Here is a 20,225-nt window from a genome sequence, read left to right as displayed (position 1 = left end):
TTTTAGCACATCTGTGGTACTGGTAACTTCTCACCACAAACACTAAAATCACTAAAGAAATGGCAAAATGATGGCAAATACAGACATGTTAACACAGTTGTGTTTATGATAGTAAATCCAACTTAACAATGTCCACGAAAACGAAAGAGTTTGGGAATTTGTCATTTAGCTCCTTTTAGAGCCTTCATCTGAGCAGCCAGATTCTCTCACAGCCCACTCATATTCACTTCAATCTGAAGTTGTGTGGCTAATTGGTTTGCCGAGTAATACAAACAGTGGCAGCAGGAGTGACATAAATAACAAATAACAAACTGAAAAGAGGGTGCCAATCAGCAAAAATCAACCTCGTTAATGACTACAGGTTGTTTATACATCAAGAGTAACTTCCCGTGCTCTTTTTAATTAAGTGTCTTGTTAGGACTGGGGTAGCTCGAGTCTTGTTATATGTTGTCATATCAAATGTCCAAATGAAATGCCCCTTGGCCAACAAAAGACCATCATGTGTCGTCTAAGGGGGCTACCCGCAAAAACACATCTAATTACTGAAATCAGGACACGTCGCAGAGCAAGCTCCCTTAAAACTTGTTTGTCTCACCAGTGTGACAACTGTTCACATCTTCTGAGCCAATGTGAAGCATGACGCGAGCCCAGACAGGGGGCCTGGCAGCCCCTACCACCTGTGTTGGACAGAGAGCGAGCAGCTTGGCATGGAGCAGCAGGATAGCCAGAAGGAAGTGTTGGTGCAGTTAAAACAACATACATGTAACATCTAAAAACGTACTTTTTTGTATGAAGTCAATATCTTATTAAAAAGCGTGCATGCAAGTTGATTTTAAATTCATTTAAGCCTCTAATTGTATACACAAGCAACATAAGCACTGCCCGAACATCAAATTGTTGCCTAAATCTCTAAGCAGTGTGTTTTTCCCAAAAAAAAAAAAAAGAAAATTGAAAAGCATTCCTGGTGCACAATTTTCATAAAATAAACGCTTCATTTTTGGAACATAATTAGCCCAACGGGACATTGGTTGGATGCCTGCATCGTTTGTCTTTCCAACAGTATGTTGCTTTATTAATCCTCCCATGGTTGTGGCAGGGGCGGACGTAGGTAGAGGGGGTAGATGCAGACAATGTGGTGCAGACTAGATAAAGATAAAAGAAGGGATGAGGAAAGATGCTGTAGGAAAGAAGCAGAGTCAGTGATTGCAGAGAAAGAAAAGGGGAAAATGGTCAGAGAGATGGGTGGAGGCAGCTTTCTTACCTGCAGTGAGTTACAAAGGAAAAGGAGAGAAAAGGGAGGGAGAGGAGGAAGGAGGGAAGTAGTGGAGGGTGAAGGGAGAGAAAGAGCAGGCTAATTTTGTTCTACCTTCAGGATACCTCCTCCTGCTGAATACGATGGTGACATGGGTTGAATATCAAACGGACTTACAAAAAGTGGTACTGAGCAACGGTTAGTTTGATATAATCCCTCCTTACGAGTCAAACAGGCAACCCAATTGTGCTTTATAAGCCTGCAAATTGCACTGAGCCACACTTCATCAGTTGTTTAACCAACTGACATTAACAATACGGAGGTTTTTTTTAGTGTTCCAACTACTTTCAAGTCAGATCTAACCAAAGTAAATCAAATGAATTCATAAAACGCCTGCCATGCATCAGGATTAGTAGTGGTTCAACAGTTAAAAGTTTCTCATGACATTATTTATCCTCTAGTCGTCATTGTTTGACTTTTAATGTTTTTATGCAACTTTCCTCAAAGCAGCATTTGTTCATTTTTATAAAGAACAACTTTGTGTCATCTTATTTGCATAAACTGTCACTATATCCTGAAAAAAAGTACATGAAATCAATAATCTGAGGAAATATACATGTACCTCTGTCTCCTCCTACAGCCTCTTGTAGAAAGTTGGTCCAGCCAGTGGGTGTGGCTGTGTTCTTTAGGCAACTATTTCCAACACGGCAGCCGGGTCCCAAACGTTCTCATTTTACAGCTCAACAATGCATTAAATGTGTTTGAGGCAATAACTGAAATGTTTCTGAAAACATTAAAAGGTTAGAATCAGGTAATGCAGAATCTTTATTCAAATTTGTAACTTGACCGAAATTCGCGAGCAACTTTTGACATGGTTGACTGCTGCTCCAAAGACTCCTCCCCTCTGATTGGTTGTCTTAGGTGTAACGGTCAATTCTAGCAAATGCCATTAGAAGCGGTATGAAGAGAAACGGTACATCTTTTTTTTTCTTCACATTATCTGTCTCATGTACTTCTTTCGGAATATATTGTCAGTTTGAGCAATTATAGCAAAGATATTTTAGTGTACTGTTTAGTTGTAAAATGAGGATATTTGTGACCTGGGCCACCATGTTGGAAATACATGTTGTCATGTTGCTGTGTGTCTGGACTCTGCAAAGTGAATATTTCTTTGGGGACAATAAATAAATCTGAATCTGAATAGATGACCACAGCAATACTACCCACCAATTTTCTAATTTCACAGCTAAACCGTGCACTAAAATATGTTTCTGAAAACTTTTGAGAAGAGAAAAAGGAAATGCAGTAAGGGAATCTTGATTTATATTTGATCAGTGCTGCCTATTTAGATTTATTGACCGTAATTAACAAGCTGTAATTGACATGACTGACAGCTGCTTCAGAGACTCTCTCTCTGGTTGTTTTCACGTGCAGTAAGGCCCTTATAGTAAATGTTTGAGCAAATATCACAGTATTTCTTAATCAAGTTACCAACTGTAGCTCCAGGTAGTCCTTATCCACTGAAATATACTTCACTTACGTCATCTCTCTGCTATTTGGAAGTGGGCAGTGAACTTTGTGCAGCGTGCAGTCAGATTGCATGAGCTTGTGAGATGGGAGCAGCTGCCTGCAGTTTTTTGTTTTTTATGATAGCGGTTTGTGAGAGTATAAAACATTGAATAAAAATCTTTGTAAACCTGTATAAGAATAGACAGGTGCATAGCGGAGCATGCAAGAATGAAACCAGAAAAAATAAACGCCCACACACTGTCAAAACTTGAAGTGCAGTGACATTTTCAATAAACGTACAGTATGTTTTGACAGACTGCAGAGGTTGATAGGAGCCATAGGGAGTAGACCGTATGGACTGGCACACTAATACGATGAGCTGAGAGCTACAGAGTTACTGTAGGTGCTGATTTTTAAAGGGGTCTGCAATACTAGCAACACCCTCAAATTTAATGCTAATATCAACCTACTGGTTAACGTAGCTGTAGGCATTATTAAAAATGTTTGAAATGTTATGTTACTACAATATCTTCTCTTATCTAACAAATCCTTTTTGCAGCTGATAAACATAACACCTCTCCTCCACAGCAGTATGCTTTTTCGTGTGTGTCAGGAGAGGGGAGGGTCACAATTACTGCCTTGCAAGGTCTGATGCAAATTCCCCGTATGATGCTGTCCCTAATAATCTCTCTGTGCCAGCATACCTCCGCTTTGTATTATCGCTCACATCACAAAAGAAGAGGGCCAAAGCATATTATTAACATGCTACTTGCGTGCCTCTGGTGCACAAAATGCCTTGAGAATAACTGCCTGCAGTGCAACACATCTCTCTCCATACATTTTGTAAATGATACAAGGACAAAGTATGCAAGGACATGGGAAATAGAAGGGCTGGGGTTCAGCCAAGGTTTTATCTGAGGCGGATTCTGCTGTGCGCGCTCGATTACTCTCTCTTTCTCTATCTTTTTCTCACTCATATTGGTCACATTTGCTATCACTGACTGTCCTGCAAGTGCAGCTCCACACTGGCACCTGTTGATGAAAAGGCAGCATAGCAGACACACGCAGACGTGCTTATTCTCCAACACACACACACACACACACACACACACACACACACACACACACACACACACACACACACACACACACACACACACACACACAAAGAAAAACCACAGTCACGTAACTGCCAATCCTGTCCATCTTTCCTTGAGAGATAGATCGGAGGAGTAATTCTGATCTGAGGGCCTCTAGCAGGCAATGAGTCAGTGTAAGATGATTCAGGTACACACACACACACACACACACACACACACACACACACACAACACAGGTTCAGGCAAACACACAATCACGGCGCAGAGACAGATATATCCACACATGCAGACCTTGTAAGCTAAACGTGTCTAGGGTGCGTGATTGGGGGTAAAGCCAGTGCGTGCTGCTCTGCTGAGTCTTTCTACACCCAAATCTTGAGCTTTATCTGGAGGTGTAGCGATTACCTGATATGTATCAGAAAGTCAATACAATAGTCAGAGATATGGCTGCGTTGATACAAAAACACAGATTCAGACCACATTGTGTGAGCCATTCATCAAAAACTGATACACGTGTCAAAAACATTTTGGCCAAATATCCTCCTGTGCCTCTAGAGTGTAGAAGGCTGTGTGTGTGGTATAACTTTGTGTGTGTGTGGTATAACTCTGTGTGTGTGTGTGTGTGTGTGTGTGTGTGTGTGTGTGTGTGTGTGTGTGTGTGTGTGTGTGTGTGTGTGTGTGTGTGTGTGTAAGTGTGTGTATGACCCTCCTCCCCTCTCCTGCCAAGTTTCCCAATCATATACCTACTTCTGGCCATCCAATTCCAGAAAGAAAGCATGGTGCAGAATAATGAAGTGCTGATTGAAACGTTACCTCCAGGAGCTGTGGACCCAGCAGCACTGGTATCTCCACTGTAACTCCATCTAGTTTGAGGCAATAATTGAAAGCTATTATACTTGCAAGGAACTGCACCAGTCAAGCATTGTCGAAAATACTGGATCCAGGCAGATTGCACCAACCCGGGTATTGTAAGGCTGAAGTATTTTCACTGCATCCAGACTGTCATTTTTATTATTGTAATGGCAATTAGAAGTTGACCGATAGGACTTTCTGCAAACTATCATTATTGGCAGAACTTGGCTCCAATAGTGGCTGATGGCTGCTCATCCTCCACCAGTCATGAGGGGACATACGTCGCCGACCAGAGCTGAAGCTGAATCTAGAAGGAAGGATCTGATTGTATTGACGTGTATTTATTCATATGTTTTATTCAAGCAACTATGACTGACTGACTTAATGATGAAGTTACACCGCTGGTTAGCTGAATGCTGCCACTACTTGTGGCAGTTTCAGGTTAAAAACCCTCATTTCAAATCAAAAGCCCTCGCGCTTTTTATACAGGAACCAGCCATATACTGGGTTTTTTGACCTGGTTCTGTCTTGTATTTTACACAACACATATAGTATTAAACATATTTTGAAAATACAAATTTACACCACTCTAAAGTATCTTGTGACATATTCAATTTAAATCTCTTTCAACTCTGTCAAACAACGATTACAAAATACTCAAATGTAATTAAAATGCGTATTTCAAGTACAAATAACAGAAATACTGCCCATCTCTGATCACTGTTTTGTGTGGAGCTGCCATACACACACTCAAGGTGATGTCACTGTGTCTCTGAGAATCTCGAGCTGACTTCGAGGGAAATTTGCTCAAAAAAAATTATCCAATTTTTTTTCCAAACGTGGACATTTAAAAATGGACTCTAGAGAAAATAATAATTATTTTGGACGCAAAATAGTCGATAAAAGCCAATAATAAATTCAATCTATAAACCAATTTATCTAAATACGCACTCCTATGTCTTATATAGGATAGTTAAACACATGTAGCCTCCTATCATTTGTCACAGTTTGGCTCCAGACCTTCAGTAGAATATCAGTGCCACAAGAGTACGCTCAAAGACATGACCGCTTCAGAGTCCAAATTCACACTTCGAGAAAAACACTGTTGTTGTGTCTTCTGTCTGCCCCAACATCAGCACAGAAGAAACACTGGCAATTAGTTGCAATAGGGTGGACGAGAGAGAGAGGGACAAAAAAAAGAGAGCGGTCTGGTTGGTCAGCTGTGTGCGTGGGTTGACAATTCAGGCTGGAGTACAAAATGACCAAATGTACAGACATAAAATCCACTTTCATGTTTGTGTGTTCAAATTGTACTTCTCCAAGTAATTCTCTTTCCATAGCTGTTATTTAGTAGATAAAATCGTGAGTGCAGAATAAACTCCTCTCTGCAAACACACTTTGTAAGCAGAGACAGGAGCATTTTGTAGTCCACAGAGGTGTCTACTTCGTGCTGTGCTGTTCTCGATTCACAATCATTTTGACGACAAACAGCACTCACAAGATGAATGACTCCAAACAAGTTACCATTGTGAACTCGGTTCGGTATGGTGACAGACAACATGACGTCTGTCGGCTTTTGCAACTGGATCAAAAACCCGGTTGAGTGGAATTCTGTTGTAGTTCTGTAAATTTTCCAAAGGTTCATGGCAAATAGCTGCTCACTGAAACCCTTGTTAGCTTAAAGGGAGTGACAGAGGATAAATCCAGCGCAGCAAAAGTCAACAACACAAGCCATGAACCCCCACAGACACACACATACAGAAAGAGTGAGCTGTCCCTGACACTAACAACCTTTAGACACCATTGGCGCTTGTGTATCTTGCAGAATTTCTGACAGTTGCTCGTTAGCAGTGGAGGCCTGTTAGAGCAGCATTTTCTGCCTTTTCTGTGTTTCCCGCATCTGCTCACCTTCTCATCCTTCAGTCTGGTTTGTTGCGGATTTTGTTGCGCTAACAAGGAGCAGGTAGCAACAAGGCTTGATGGGGGAAGGGCTGAGGTCAGAGGTCATGGTATCCTTTGATATGAAAGCTGATGGGAGGCAGGAGGAGAAAGGGAAAGCGTACGTGTGCAGATAAAGAAAAAATAAATCAAATCCTGTGCACGTTTGCACCTCCCACCTGCAACCCAAAAACTGGAGCCATTCCATCCCTGCAACACTGCCCTCACACATCCACCCTAACTCTGACAGCGTAGGACACCCAGCACATAGTTAGCATAGTTAAAAGTGGACATTGTCCTCAGCACAGTGTCTGAGGACATCTTACGCAGACATTCAGTAAGTTGTTGATATGATTGTACCTTGGCTCCTGGACTCAATAGTCTGTTATTTCTTTAAGGTTTGTGGCAATTTAATGGGCTAAGAATGGCGCTCTATCTCTCAAATACACACCGTGAGAGCTAATACATTCATTACATTGTTTCCTGTCAAACTTTTGGTTTTGGGGGTTGGAGGAAATCTATGACCTGAGCTGCAGTTTTGTTGTATCTCAAAGGACCAGTTCCTGTGGGATTCAAGGACCAGCTGCTTCTGTTTGTACTTTTATGAATTGGCTTGGCACGCCACTATGTTTGACATTAACTTTTCAGTTCCCCCATCAAGGACATGTTCAAATGAAATAATACCATCTAACTTCCACAACCAAAATACACATTTTTTTTTTTTTTTACAGAATCATTCCAACCTAATATTTTCACTGCCATTTGGTTATGTTAGCTCAAGTACTCAGTGCTAATTAAAAACTTGCTCATCTAAACTTGCAATTCATCATGGTATTCAGTAGAATTTTAATTGCTGAGAAGTAGTCTTCCTGGTTTCAAAATTTTAGAAAACACTAAAGCCTCTATGTTACTGAATCATCCAGTTATCATCTCTCAAAGTATTTCACTGCAGGGAAAGATGGTCTTTTCATTAAACTTGGTTGTCCATGCAGTTGAGAGGCAAATACTTTTGAAATTGGTGCTACATAACCAGAGAAAAAAGGGAGAAAGAGGAATGTGGCATTCCACAGAATCTTAGTTGATATTTAGTCAGTGGTTCGTTTTACTGTGTGATCTCATTTTTTTCAGCCTCTGTTGGCAGTATGGCAGCCACTTCCCGTTCACAAACGCTATTATTAATGCTATTTGAGCTAAACAAAGCACTGAAATACGTTTCTGAAAACATTTGAGAAATAGGCACTGCAGTAACAGAATCTTGGTTAATATTCGCTCAGCACTGCTTAGTTTTACTGTTTGATAAGAGTTTGGGACCTGTCTCTCTGAGACACAACTTCTCGGCAATGTGAAAATGTGAAGTTACAGCCTGTGATATAAGCAACAGCCCTAAAAGCCACTGAAACTCTAAATGACACGTCTGACAGAGTTTCGCTGGAGGGGGGGTCTGGGCACTGGTTAGATGGAGGCAAGTTTACCACCGTTCATTTACACATATTATCCACACTGTTAGGATGCAAAACCGGTTGAAAATCAGCAAAGCATCGCTTTAAAATCTATGCTAATAAACTTCATCACATCATCCAATCAAGACATGTTTTACTGGCATTTGGTGCTTAACAGGTATTCATTTCAGACGGTGCTGAGATGTTGTTTTGTGTGCGTGGGTGTGTTCATTTTTTGAAACTGCAGGAGAGGATCAATAGAACAAACAGAAAGGGAACACTGCTCTCCTTTACCTTCATCAAAGTCTGCATCATCCTCGGTGTGCTGGGGGAAGGGGAAGCAGTTGGTGATCTCCAGCCGGTCATCAACTACCAGGCCCAGCAGGACGCCCTGAACCACCTCGCTGCCCTGGCCCTCTTCCTGGTAGTGCTTGATAATCTTCAGCACCACCTGTGAAAACAGAAACAGCACCATCACTGAAGAATCAAACTGCAGAATGGAGGCAGAGGGGGAGGAAAAGGAGGCTTAACGTGCCTTTCAATAACACTTTCTGGAGAATGATTTCACTTTCTAAAAACCGGGGCTAATTTCTTTATCGTGCCCATTGTTTGCGCATCCTGTGGCTGTCACAGCCTTACTCGTTATTGTATTTTATCACCCTTTGATTTATGTTATCCAATTCGGTTGCATCTCTGCTCATCATGTTGATTTGTGCTCGTTAGTTTGGTTGAGATGGGATTTTCTTTACAAACCGCTTAGTTTTTTGTTGTTTTTCATCCCTCCCACTACAGATTTGCAGTATTCCTTTTTCTGTTCTTTCACACATTATGTTTTATCACAGTACATATACATTTAACCATTTAATGAATACCTATGGGAGAAAATGTAGGCAAAAATAACACTGCTTTTCTTTAAGTGCGCACAAAAACCGTTTTCATGTAAAGATAAATATTATAGACGATAATGTTGATTTAGTTCTTGATTTGAACTCTCATGTACACATTACACGGCTTAACAGTGACTTCAGGCCAAAGTACATTAGCCCAACGTATTGGCAAATCAAGATAATGAAAATATGATCAGTCAAACGGGAGTTTAAAATGATTACTAGCTGTTTTGATTTATTTCATGCTGAGTGAGGCCTCCTGTTTCTTACAAACTTTACAGCACAGAATATGCATTCTGACCATGAAATACTTTGTGCTGTCATAAACATGTAAAAGGGTTTGATGTCATTATCTGGTAGCTCAAATTCAACTCTGAGAATAGTGACGTAGTGAATGTGTTTTGATGTGCTGGATGGATGTGCAGGGGTTATATAAATATCGCTGCACTGCACTAGAAACAATTAGATTTTCCCTAGAAATGAGTGCCTGTCTTTTGCCTGTGTGCAGCCTTTATAGGTGCTTACATGGTTCAGCCCACCCTTCACCACCTCCACTCTGGAAACCTATTATAAAAGTAACTCCTACTCCACATCTCTGAAATAAGCACATAACAAAAATGCTTTTCTTCAGTCATAGTGTTGTAACACTGCCTACCAGGTGCCCAACAGCACTGCAGCCCTCTGTCAGGTACCAGGTAAAAGACAGGAATTAGACTTTTTTTTAAATCACTCTGTGTGTGTGTGTGTGTGTGTGTGTGTGTGTGTGTGTGTGTGTGTGTGTGTGTTATGTTCTTCATATTTGTTTGAACTTTTTTCAAAACTGTAAAAAACAATCTGAACAATCGACTAGGAATCCGTGTTAGTATTAGCAAGCCAAAAACTTGATCTTGATATCAATATTTGGGAGTTCTAAAAAGATCCACTAACAATACATCAGCTGATAGCAACAGAGTTGAATATTAACACCAGACAAAAGCCAAATGCTGGTCAAATATGCAAGTGGCTGCTGAATTTGCTCCACTCACCAGCTAAAAAAATAATGAGAGACTGGTAGATTTTGGAATTCACCAGCATTGTGGCGGGTTAACTTAAAACACGTAATTTTCCAACCCTTGATAGTAACTGTTTTAAGCTTTCCATAGGTAGTACACTAAGTAAACCATCTCTAAATTCTAATGTTTTTGCAAGTCTGTGAATGCAGCAGTGGCAGACCTCTACAGCAGCAGCGATTTCTGGAGTTTGAGTCACAGGCCTGATAACTGCTACGTTGATCCAGTCAGAACTGATCAGATCATAGAAATGGATGGAAGGAGGAGCTGGTGCAAAGGTGAGTAAACTGAATCTTTTACTCCCAGTGTAACAAACAGTTAGGCATCACTTTAACTGCGCTTGATGTTCTGCTGCTCCATCTGGCCCAGAGTACACTCTGCGCTCCAAGAGTGTGATGCAATCAATAATGGAACAGTGTATAATATATATATTCCCATAGTGCTCCTAATGAACGGCCCAGCTCCAAAAATATAAAACCAATATGTGGTGGCAGATGTTATGTTATGTTATCAAGGGTCACACACAAAAAAAGAGTGTGTGGTAAACCCTGTTGCTAGCTTCTACTGTCTGCTGGATTACAAAATTAACAGTACAAAAGGTCCTGCTACAAGTTGAACATTGTATTGAAAACACATCTTAAAACATTACAGCACAGGCTACTGGGATATGATGCACTCCTGTCAGTAGCCCACTGGTGTTGACAGTATGTCTCCTAGCAACGCTGGCCCTCAGTGTCAGTCAACTACTGCCAAGGGAGCCGCCCACAGAGGCCTGAAGCTTAAACAGTTTCCACAAATACATAAAAAATCTAATGGTTTCATCTTCTTTTGGAAAATGTTTAATTCCACACAATAGCTGCAGCACGATTATAATCTGTCCTTACACAAACGGCGAGGAGCATTCAAACTGAATTTAGACTGGGAGCGCACTGCACGTAAGTTGTCCAGAAAATCTACCTCACTAATACACCCCTTACGTCGATCTAAATTGCATGATAAATCCCCAGGCATCATTCTGCACTCTTCACTGGTCACTAAGTTCTTACATAAAATTGCTAAAAACCATTGTTAAGAGGGAAATATGGGACAGGTTACTCAGGCAATCACTAGCTGTGGTTGAGTGGTAAGTTGAGTGGTAATCCTCACCTGCAGGCTCTAACACGGGTGCATCACTGATCTAAAGTGCCTACAAAGGGCCAGTTAGTATTCAGCACAGCTGAGCAATTTAAACTGGAGAGAGAAGAGGCGGCACACATAAAGAATAAAACCTGAATCTAGTGAGATTTCAAGAAAAATGCTACCCCCGTACTGTGGGAGGGTATATTTGGACTTTCGGTCTGATATCCCACATCGCAGTGCCTCATCTGGACAGGGTGTCCATGCATCATCGTATGCATTTAATATTTAATGCCAGATAAAAATGGGCCAATAGGACAAGCCTCCACATGACTGAAGAGCTGGTTTAAGCTCTAATGCTGCATCACTGACACCAAGGACAGCAGGGAAGGGCTATGGCTTACTTCTATACGCACACAAACACACACACACACACACACACACACACACACACACACACACACACACACACACACACACACACACACACACTCAAGCACAAACATACACCTACCAATCATGAGAAACATTGACCGGCAAAAAACAGAAAACAGCCAAAGAGTAGAGAATAAGGCAAAGCGTCTAAATGAACAGGAAGAGGACAAGAAGCTGAAAGCAGTGTGGAGGGGAGAGCATAAATCACGCTGATAACAGTGTGGGCAGGTCACAGCCAGAGGCATTAATAATACACACATACACACACACACACACACACACACACACACACATGCACGCACACAGGAGCAGGGTGGTAGTCCAGGGGCCACGCTCACAACAAAACACACATCATCACCATGAGGGAGCCCTTATTCGTCTCATTGGCTCACGCAAACACATGCACACACGCACACATACACACACACACACATCTGTCTTGGGAGATGATTTATTTCAATAGAGCGCTGGACCTGTCATGCAACAAGTAAAAGAGCTAGGGGTGGGAGAAGAGAGGTGATATGGGGTGGAGGGGGTAGAAAAACAAATCTCATTCTCTGCCTGCCTTGGCTTTTCTGACTGAGAAGGGAGGAAGGTCTGAACAATAGGTCGGAGGGGGATGGATGGAGGGAGAGGGAGAAAATGTAAGAGTGAGAAGTCGTTGGGGAAAGTGGTGGAGCAAGGCGAATGGAGAGAGGAATGGAGAAAATGCAACCGTGAAAATGTGACAAAACGATACCAGAGGGATAAAAAGGAGATGATGACAGGAGAGCAGGAAGGGGCCAGGTGAGAGCGAGCAGGAGAGCAGCCAGGTGAACCAATGGCGGGGGGGCATAGTGGAAGTCTTCAGAATCGGCAGCACTGGCTGCTTTTACAAAGCCCCCTGCGCCCCCCCCGCCGCCGCCCTTTTGAGCTCTGTCTCCTTTTTCTGCCAGCAAATAGCTTTTCTAGTCTCCCTCCATCAGTGAGAGCAGAAAGCACAGATACACAATGCTTTCAGCTATCTAACTCTTGGCAATCTGTTCATCACACACTTAAATAGTGTCCGTCTCGAAAAGGAGGGGGTGAGATGGACAATTGGCCAAAACCAACCACCAGGAAGGTCAAATAAATAAAGCTAAATTCCAGCAGAGCATTAAGAAAACTCCTGAATCTACAGAAACGCCTTGAAGAGGGGAAGTGAGGAGTCTGCATCTAAAGAAAGGAGGGGAAGGAAGGATCAGGGCTTCAGTGGATTTGTTGCGTTGGCTTCCTGGTGCTGGGTAAATGCCATCAGGTATTGTAAGCAAAGCCTGGAAAGCTCCAAGTTTGTGCAAACCTGCATACACACACACACAAACACAGGCTAACTCTCTCCAGCAATGTCTTTTCCTGTTAGTCCCGCTCACACACACACCGACGCGCATACAATTTTATTGATCTAGCTCACCAGCAGCTCGTCCAGTGAGCTCACCTCATGTGGAGAGGCCCAAGATTGATATGTGGACAGCGTGTTATAAATCAACAAGCTTAAAATTGAATTGTGCAAAATCAATTGCAGTCCAAATCCCCCGTTGGCTGCCTTTAATTCTTATCATAAATCTTCTCCCTCACTCACACAAAAGGGCTCATATTCCCGCCACAACGGGGCTCAAGTTATGAGAAAGTACAGCAAGACAGACCATCCCGTAATGAGTTTTCTTTTAGCGCCACTGATGTGTGGACAAACTCTACGCTCAACGCTGGCTGTAATATACTTGACAGAGATAATGCTTTGGTGTGGTATGAGTTTAGTTAAGCCCCTCACAAAGACTGCTTCAGATTCTTACTCAGTCTGCCTGCACTGGCCTGTTACACTCAGAAGTTTTATACCAAACATTAATGCATCTCTATTTTAACATTGAACACTTTGTGTGCACAAGATGCAGCTGATTTAATTAAAGATTTCCAAAATATGTGGGATCTATGTTTGGGTACTATCTATTTTTTATACCTTCATCCTGGAATTTCAGCAGGGTTTACCATAGGCTGAATCTAAAAATGGAAAACATGACAGTTCCCCTTAAGTGGAGCTACATATCTTCATCGCCCCCTGGTGTCTTGCTGCAGTATAGGTCATAACCCCCCCCCCCTCCATGTTAGTGAATGGGCCAAACTAAAAATTTAGACGTACACACCAGACAAGTTTTTCCCAAAATCGGTTTCTGTCACTGAAGGTCCTAATCACTCTGATGTTTGTTCAAATTTTCCTTTTTTGTGATAAATTCGGTTTTAATTAATTATTCAATTCTACAAAAAGAGGCTTGTCCACCATGATTGACAGCTGTGTGTGCCAGTCAGTGTGTCGCATTCAATGGGGCTGCTCACGACTGTGAGAGAGATCGCTACAGCGCAGGCTCCAAATGACATCACCATGGCAGCGGCCGTACATACAGTCTATGGGGTATACAGTACATGACGGCGTCAGTGTGCGGCGCTAACAACTCAGCGAATGTCTAATGGGAGCTGAGAAACGACAGGAATGCTCTGTTTATCCATAATTCCTCACATCTCAAACACAACAGAGGCTGCTTATTCTTGTGAGGCGTTGTAATTAACTTTGGGGTGTGATGGCATGACTCTTATCTGAATCCAATATCAAATCGGATCTAAATATTAAATCTGCTTATAAAATCTGAATCCATTTAAATCCCTCAGTGAATTAATTTAGGTTAAGAATTCCGCTTTTGAAGAAACTTAAGTCACAACTCAAAAGATCCAGCTGCAATCTGTGAGGTGAGAGGACAGAAACGATTGAGTGGCCTTTTCATGTTCACAACCTCTCGCTACATCTTTAATATTAAACCAAGGCAGAACACAGTTAGTTGCAAATGACATTTTTGTGCTCGATATACATTGTAAAATAACTTTTTTATTGTGTAAGGTATAAAATGCGGATTAAAAAGTATACTTTGCAGAAATTGTTGGCTACTGTTTGTGAATGGTACTGCCTGCACAAGTGAACGCCGGCACCAGATGCGCTATATTCGCAGGGGGTTTTGGCGCTGTGTCAGCAATTTTCATAGCCTCCTCTTGGATGCATGCTACTGACAGTCTGGCACCTGATCACTGCCTTTTTATGGTTTCCCCACCTCACCCGAGCACCGTGGCCAGGAACATCTTGAGCACAGCAAAATAAGAAAAAACTGAGAAAATACAGGCATGGGGGCAAACAAATACACCGCCACACAGTTCTAGTGTGTCAAAAGTGAGGCATGCCTCCAAATGCTGGAAGTCCTGATTCAGAATTATTAAGTTGATATGTTTAAATAATTTATATGAATGAAAGTTGAACTGGGAGAATTCAACTGCCGTGACGCCGTCTGCTCGATTGTTCCACTACAGAGAAGAAATACCACACTGTTGAAGCTGTTGGAGCCACAGAAACTCCCAGTTCACTCACAGTTGTACCGATGTGTTACAGAGCCGACGTTTTCTCACGAATGATTTTCAGCAGAGAACAGACACCAGCAAAACTGGTGAAAAAATCAACCAAGTTCTGTAGCACTGAATGGCGACCTGCCGGTGTTTGTCATTTCGACCTGTGAGAGCTATGGTCAGCGCCGGCAAAAATGAAAGAAGCTGCTACCTGAATGTTTTCTACACTTATCTTTGCTAATGAGAATGCCAAAGATGAGAGATAAGGGACTCAATAACAGATTTGTTATTGTTGGAGCGCGGTGTGCGTCTGTGTATTTTGGCACTCCAGGTGTCAGAACTTGTACCGGTGCCCCCAAATTATTTTCCACATTTGCACACTAAATGCTCGCTCTGCAGAGCCTTGTGACTGTGTGTTTAAATCTGTTGGGCCGAGTCAGATTTTAGGGTGTGAAGTAGTCCAAGTCTACCGACAGTGACCCTGTCAACAACTGAAAGGAAGGTGTTGTTGCAATTTAAGGAAAGATGATATCTAGAGAGTCTGAATGACAACACCTGCTCACAACGATTCAGTTCATATTAGGAGGATTGTCCAACTCGGCTTGCTCTACCTTAAATTAGCTGCATTTAATTTAATTTACACCATTAATTCTCACATTAAACATTATAAAGCAAAATCTACTTTGGATCAGTCCACATAAGTATACAACTCCAAATAAACAACTCAGACAACTCATACATAATTATTATCGGTGTTACTCTTGTAAGGATTTCCATATAATCCATAAGATTTTCATAAAAATCAAACTTTCATTGTCTGTTTTTTCCAGCAATAAGAATTCTGTATTAACATTTTGTAATTACCTTCCTTTATATTACTTTTAATTGCTGGTGGTGGAGTCCGTCATTACTATGCTGGATTCAAATTGCCTTCAGTGCTCTAGGGATTCACACAAAACAATACAGCATTTAATCCAATGCTACAGTTTTTAATTTAGTTTTATTGACAATTTTATATTAAATTAAAAAAAATAAACATATCACATCAACATATTGAGACTCGCGGTTTACAGTTCGATCTCCTAACAATGTATCAGAGCCGCATTCATCTATTTTATTAATTATACTGATTAAATTGCTGCTAAAGCAAACCCAATGCTTCCTGCAGCTGCTGCTTCACATTAAAAGCATTCGACTGGAGAAACATCGGGTGGCTGTCACTGTGTAGCGGGCACAGGAAAAAAACAGTTTTTTCCTGTTGGCAGATCATTTTTAATGTTTTCAGGGGAGTACTTGAACAAGAAGAAAAAGCAAAGTAGACAAGTTTACCTGTACTTGTGTGGAAAGGTGCCCAGCAGAAAATCAGATAGTGGCTGCAATAATTTCTGACTTTTATATTGAAACAAAACCAGTTTGTTTGGCTGTGCTCTAAACACTCAGTCGCTGCTCTGCTGTATTTTTCGACTAAGTAGCTGCACAAGGAGTGTCTAATAAAAGTATTAAACCACAGCTGCTGATATCAAAAGTATGTCACCAAATCATCCAGGATTGACATCTTAAGGACGGCAACTTTAAAATACCGAGTAAACATAAACTACAGATTCTGCATTAAAGTGACGGAGCAAACACAGTAGTAACAGTACTGGACAGATGGGAACATAATGTCTCTCCATCGGGTAGTAAGTTATCTCTTGTGTCCGTGTGTGTGTGTGTTACAGCCGATCTGTGTCATACTGTGTAGTGTGAACACTTTCGTGATGAGGCTTAAGGACCGGAGGCGAGTGGAAAAGCCTCAGGGGGGAGAAGGGGCTGTTCTCGCTTTTTCACTGTAAAAAAAACAAAAAAACAAAGAAAATGTCTGCCACTGCTAAAAGAAATGTTAAAATCAAACTAATTTTGACATATTTCCTGCCTTTTCCATCCCCTGCAGCTCTTAAATCACAATGCCAAACTGTCCTGTGAAATGTGCTCTGACACGGTGCGTGCATAAGACCCGTGTCTGACGTGCAGCAGCACACGTCAGAATAAATGAATAGTCTTTTCAAACATACAGGCAGTTCGTGTGATCTCAGTAGGTGTTTAATAGAACCCGTCGCTGAGCAGCACTCCGCTCCTGTGGCAACAGCAACCACTGAAACCCCTTCAAAAGCAAGGAAACAATCCAATTCTACCACACAGCAGTGGTGATGCTGTCTGTGGGCAACCCTCCAGCTAAACCTCTGACAGACGGGTCATGACGCAACGCAGCGGCAACTGCTGCATATCAATGCATTCAGGTGAAACGCGTTTCATAACTCCAGCCTGAAATAGACACCTTTCCTTCAACATTCTGAATCCAAATGAGGTCGCACGCTAAACGGCGCTCGACTGTTTTTAATTTAACTGCTGCGATTAAAAGTGTTTGGTTGATAAGGCTGAGAAAATGAATTAAGAAAATCTCATTAGAGGTCTAAATAATACACATTGAGGTGAAATATTTAGATTTGAAATTAGGGCCTGAGACTCTAGGGCAGCTTTAATGAGCAAGATAAAAGGAAGGCAGCAGCTGGCAAGTTTAAGTCCTGCTACTGCGCTCAGGAACACCAGGCAAATGAGCTGCTTTGTGTCCAGTGCAGCACAGGGCAGGAGGAGGGAGAACATCACCGCATGGCCGTGAAGCAAGTTTGTCCTCTGCTGTTTGTATAGCGGTACTACAGAATGAATATACAAGGATGTTTACGTTCCGTGAAGGAAAATTTCGAAATATGTCACTTTGTTGAGTGAAAAAAAGTCAAAAAAGTAATAATCAATCCAAAAGTTAAACACAAGATCTGCTTAAAAGAGGAAATAACAAAGAAAAAACAACATTAAAACACACCAGAATCCACAAAGCCAGACACAAAACTATCATGCACGAGTCCAAGACAAGCTTTAGGATTCACTTCCTGGCAAACAGAGCCACCAAAGTCCAGTTGTTTCTCAACATTAGGGCGCTCTTATCAGAGAAAATGTTGATTTTCTGAAGTGTGAAAACAATTGAGCTTTTTTTTTTTTTATTTAATGTGGGAAAAATAAACAAAAATGGTGACAATGGCTCTGAGTGTAGTGTTTGTTTTTGTTTGTTTTATCCACATTAAATAAGCAGATTTTATCTGTGAGTGCTGGTTCTTTCTTTCACTGCAAATATTGTTTAAGATTAGGGGCTGGAAAATAGTTTCCTTCCAGACAAAGAACTCAACGTGCTAATTCTCATATGCTTATATTGTTGTTGTTGTTATATTGTCTTATTTTTTTCTCATTTACTTACATTTACCTTTCCTATATTTGCACATGGTTGTGCATGTAGGTGTCTCCTTCAGTTTGTGCTGTCTATAGTTTGGATTGTGTTAATGTTTCAACTTATTCAATTGTATTTATACTGTCTTCTTTTATGAGCCAGTGAGTAATCTATAAAATAGTTTTAATACTGCTGTTTCTGGTGTCCTACAGGAAAGAATTAAAATCCAAATTTAAATAAGAAAAGAAGATATTGGGCTGTGTGCTTGTCCTTCTTCACCATGAGGAAAAATCAGTCCAAATCTGGTCTGATATTTGTAGTATCAACAGGGGACAAAATTGAAACACTGGAAATCTGACAGAGGTAGATAATGTCCAAAGCATTCAAATAAATTTCGCTGAAAGGCAAATTCAACAAAGCAGAGAGCATGGACGTTGTGCTGGAGGGACAGAATTGAAGGAGTAAACAGCCACAGCAGCTTTGAATGATTTTTCTCTTTCTTTGTTTGTATATTTTGTAAACGGCTGCACAAACATTGTTGTATTCATACATTTTACATGGTAATATAAAGACTATTAAGCAATACAGTAATGCCTATGCTTGTTCACTCAAAACTGAGTCTAAAAACCTGATCGAGTCTGACACACAGACTTTGACGTGAATACTGACTGAATATCAGTTATTACAGCTACTACAGAGAGCTGACTCTGGACTGATCAGATATCTAAGACGTGTAACGTGGTGCTCGTAGTTAGGGACGCGCCTAAAATGCCGCATATTTAAAATATTCTCTTATAGTAAATAACAGCTTTGGAAGAGAGAAGCCAGACGCGACAGCCCCGTTGTTCTCTAACCGCAGACAGTCGAGGAGGTGCTGGTGTTTAAATGAAACGCCACTGTAGCGACCCGACAGGTAAACACCGGCTAACTTCACAGACCACCACCGTTAGCTGGTAATTAGCCGGCTGAGAGGTTGTAAACAGCAAATATGATCTCTGCCTGTCAGTAATGTGATGGTTTACATCATGTAATGTGCACTACAGGCATAATTTAAGCTTTTAAACGGGACAGAGCACCGCCTCACGTTATCTGTCCGCCATGATGATGCTCACACTTTAGCATCCTCCTCAGCCACACAGCCGGTTTCTCTGCCGTCACACACCGACAATCGGTAAATAGCTACACGGCGGCGCAGCGACACTCACCAGTCCCTCAATCTGGATCTGTTTGACAGGAGAGTCCAGAGTGCCGCCTGTTGAAGCCATCCCGGTGCTTGATACTGAACCAGACTCTTTACGAGAAGCCATCTGCTAACCGCCACACGCGGAAAAAGGGAGGAAGGTGTTCTGGGACGGACGTTTCCGGTGACGATTCGTCCGTTTTCCTGTTCGTAAGGAAACAAGGGCTATATGTGAAGTTCCCCCTTAAAGACAAAAAAAGGCTATTGTATATTTGCAGACTACGAGGATACTAAATACGTTTAAGTTGAATTGAGATAGCCCTGTTTTTTTTAAATATATTATTTGTATGTTTGTTTGTATTTTAATATTTTATTTTATTTCTGGGTTTTTATCTGTTTGCTCAAATCCAAAGCAGATGTTTCTGAATGAATAGCACTTGAAATGTGCTGTTTGTTCACAAAAGTGTGTCTTACAATAACCCAACAGCTGTTTGGAGGGAAGGGAGTTTCATTTCCTAAATTAACCCCTTGGTATGGTAACAATTAATTGCATTAAAGAGTCCTGCTTTATGTTAGTTCGTTTGAGCTGCAAATGGAGAGAAAATTTGGTATTTAAACATCTATTTTATCAATTTCTGCACTGGGCTTGTACTAACTCAATGGCATTTCTGGACAACTACTACTACCACCACCACAAGCATAGAACAGTATACAGGAAAACAACTATTTTCTAAAATAATGAGCAATTTTTGTACACCTACAGAACAGGAGGATGGAGGCTTTTTTTTAACTTCTGTAATATCACACAAATACAAC

The 20,225-nt window shown here is 41.3% G+C and overlaps 1 protein-coding gene across 1 annotated transcript in view; it reads right to left on the bottom strand.

The window, feature by feature from the left end:
* The window catches only part of LOC121945951 (eukaryotic translation initiation factor 3 subunit H), a 69,541-nt gene extending 49,951 nt beyond the window's left edge, over window positions 1–19,590 (bottom strand). The window contains exons 1-2 of the mRNA XM_042490334.2: window positions 19,435–19,590; window positions 8,385–8,541 (exon numbers count right to left, since the gene is read on the bottom strand). Coding sequence (XP_042346268.1) covers window positions 8,385–8,541; window positions 19,435–19,536 — 259 coding nt within the window. The 5' untranslated portion in view covers window positions 19,537–19,590. The remainder of the gene's footprint in view (window positions 1–8,384; window positions 8,542–19,434) is intronic.
* Between the last annotated feature and the right edge of the window lie 635 nt (window positions 19,591–20,225).

Source organism: Plectropomus leopardus, chromosome 11 (assembly GCF_026936395.1).
Source record: "Plectropomus leopardus strain MGB_pleo_1.0 chromosome 11, ASM2693639v1, whole genome shotgun sequence".
Lineage (NCBI taxonomy): Eukaryota > Metazoa > Chordata > Actinopteri > Perciformes > Serranidae > Plectropomus > Plectropomus leopardus.
The sequence above is the reverse complement of the archived record's forward strand: the minus strand, read 5'-3'. Positions and strand labels throughout refer to the sequence as shown.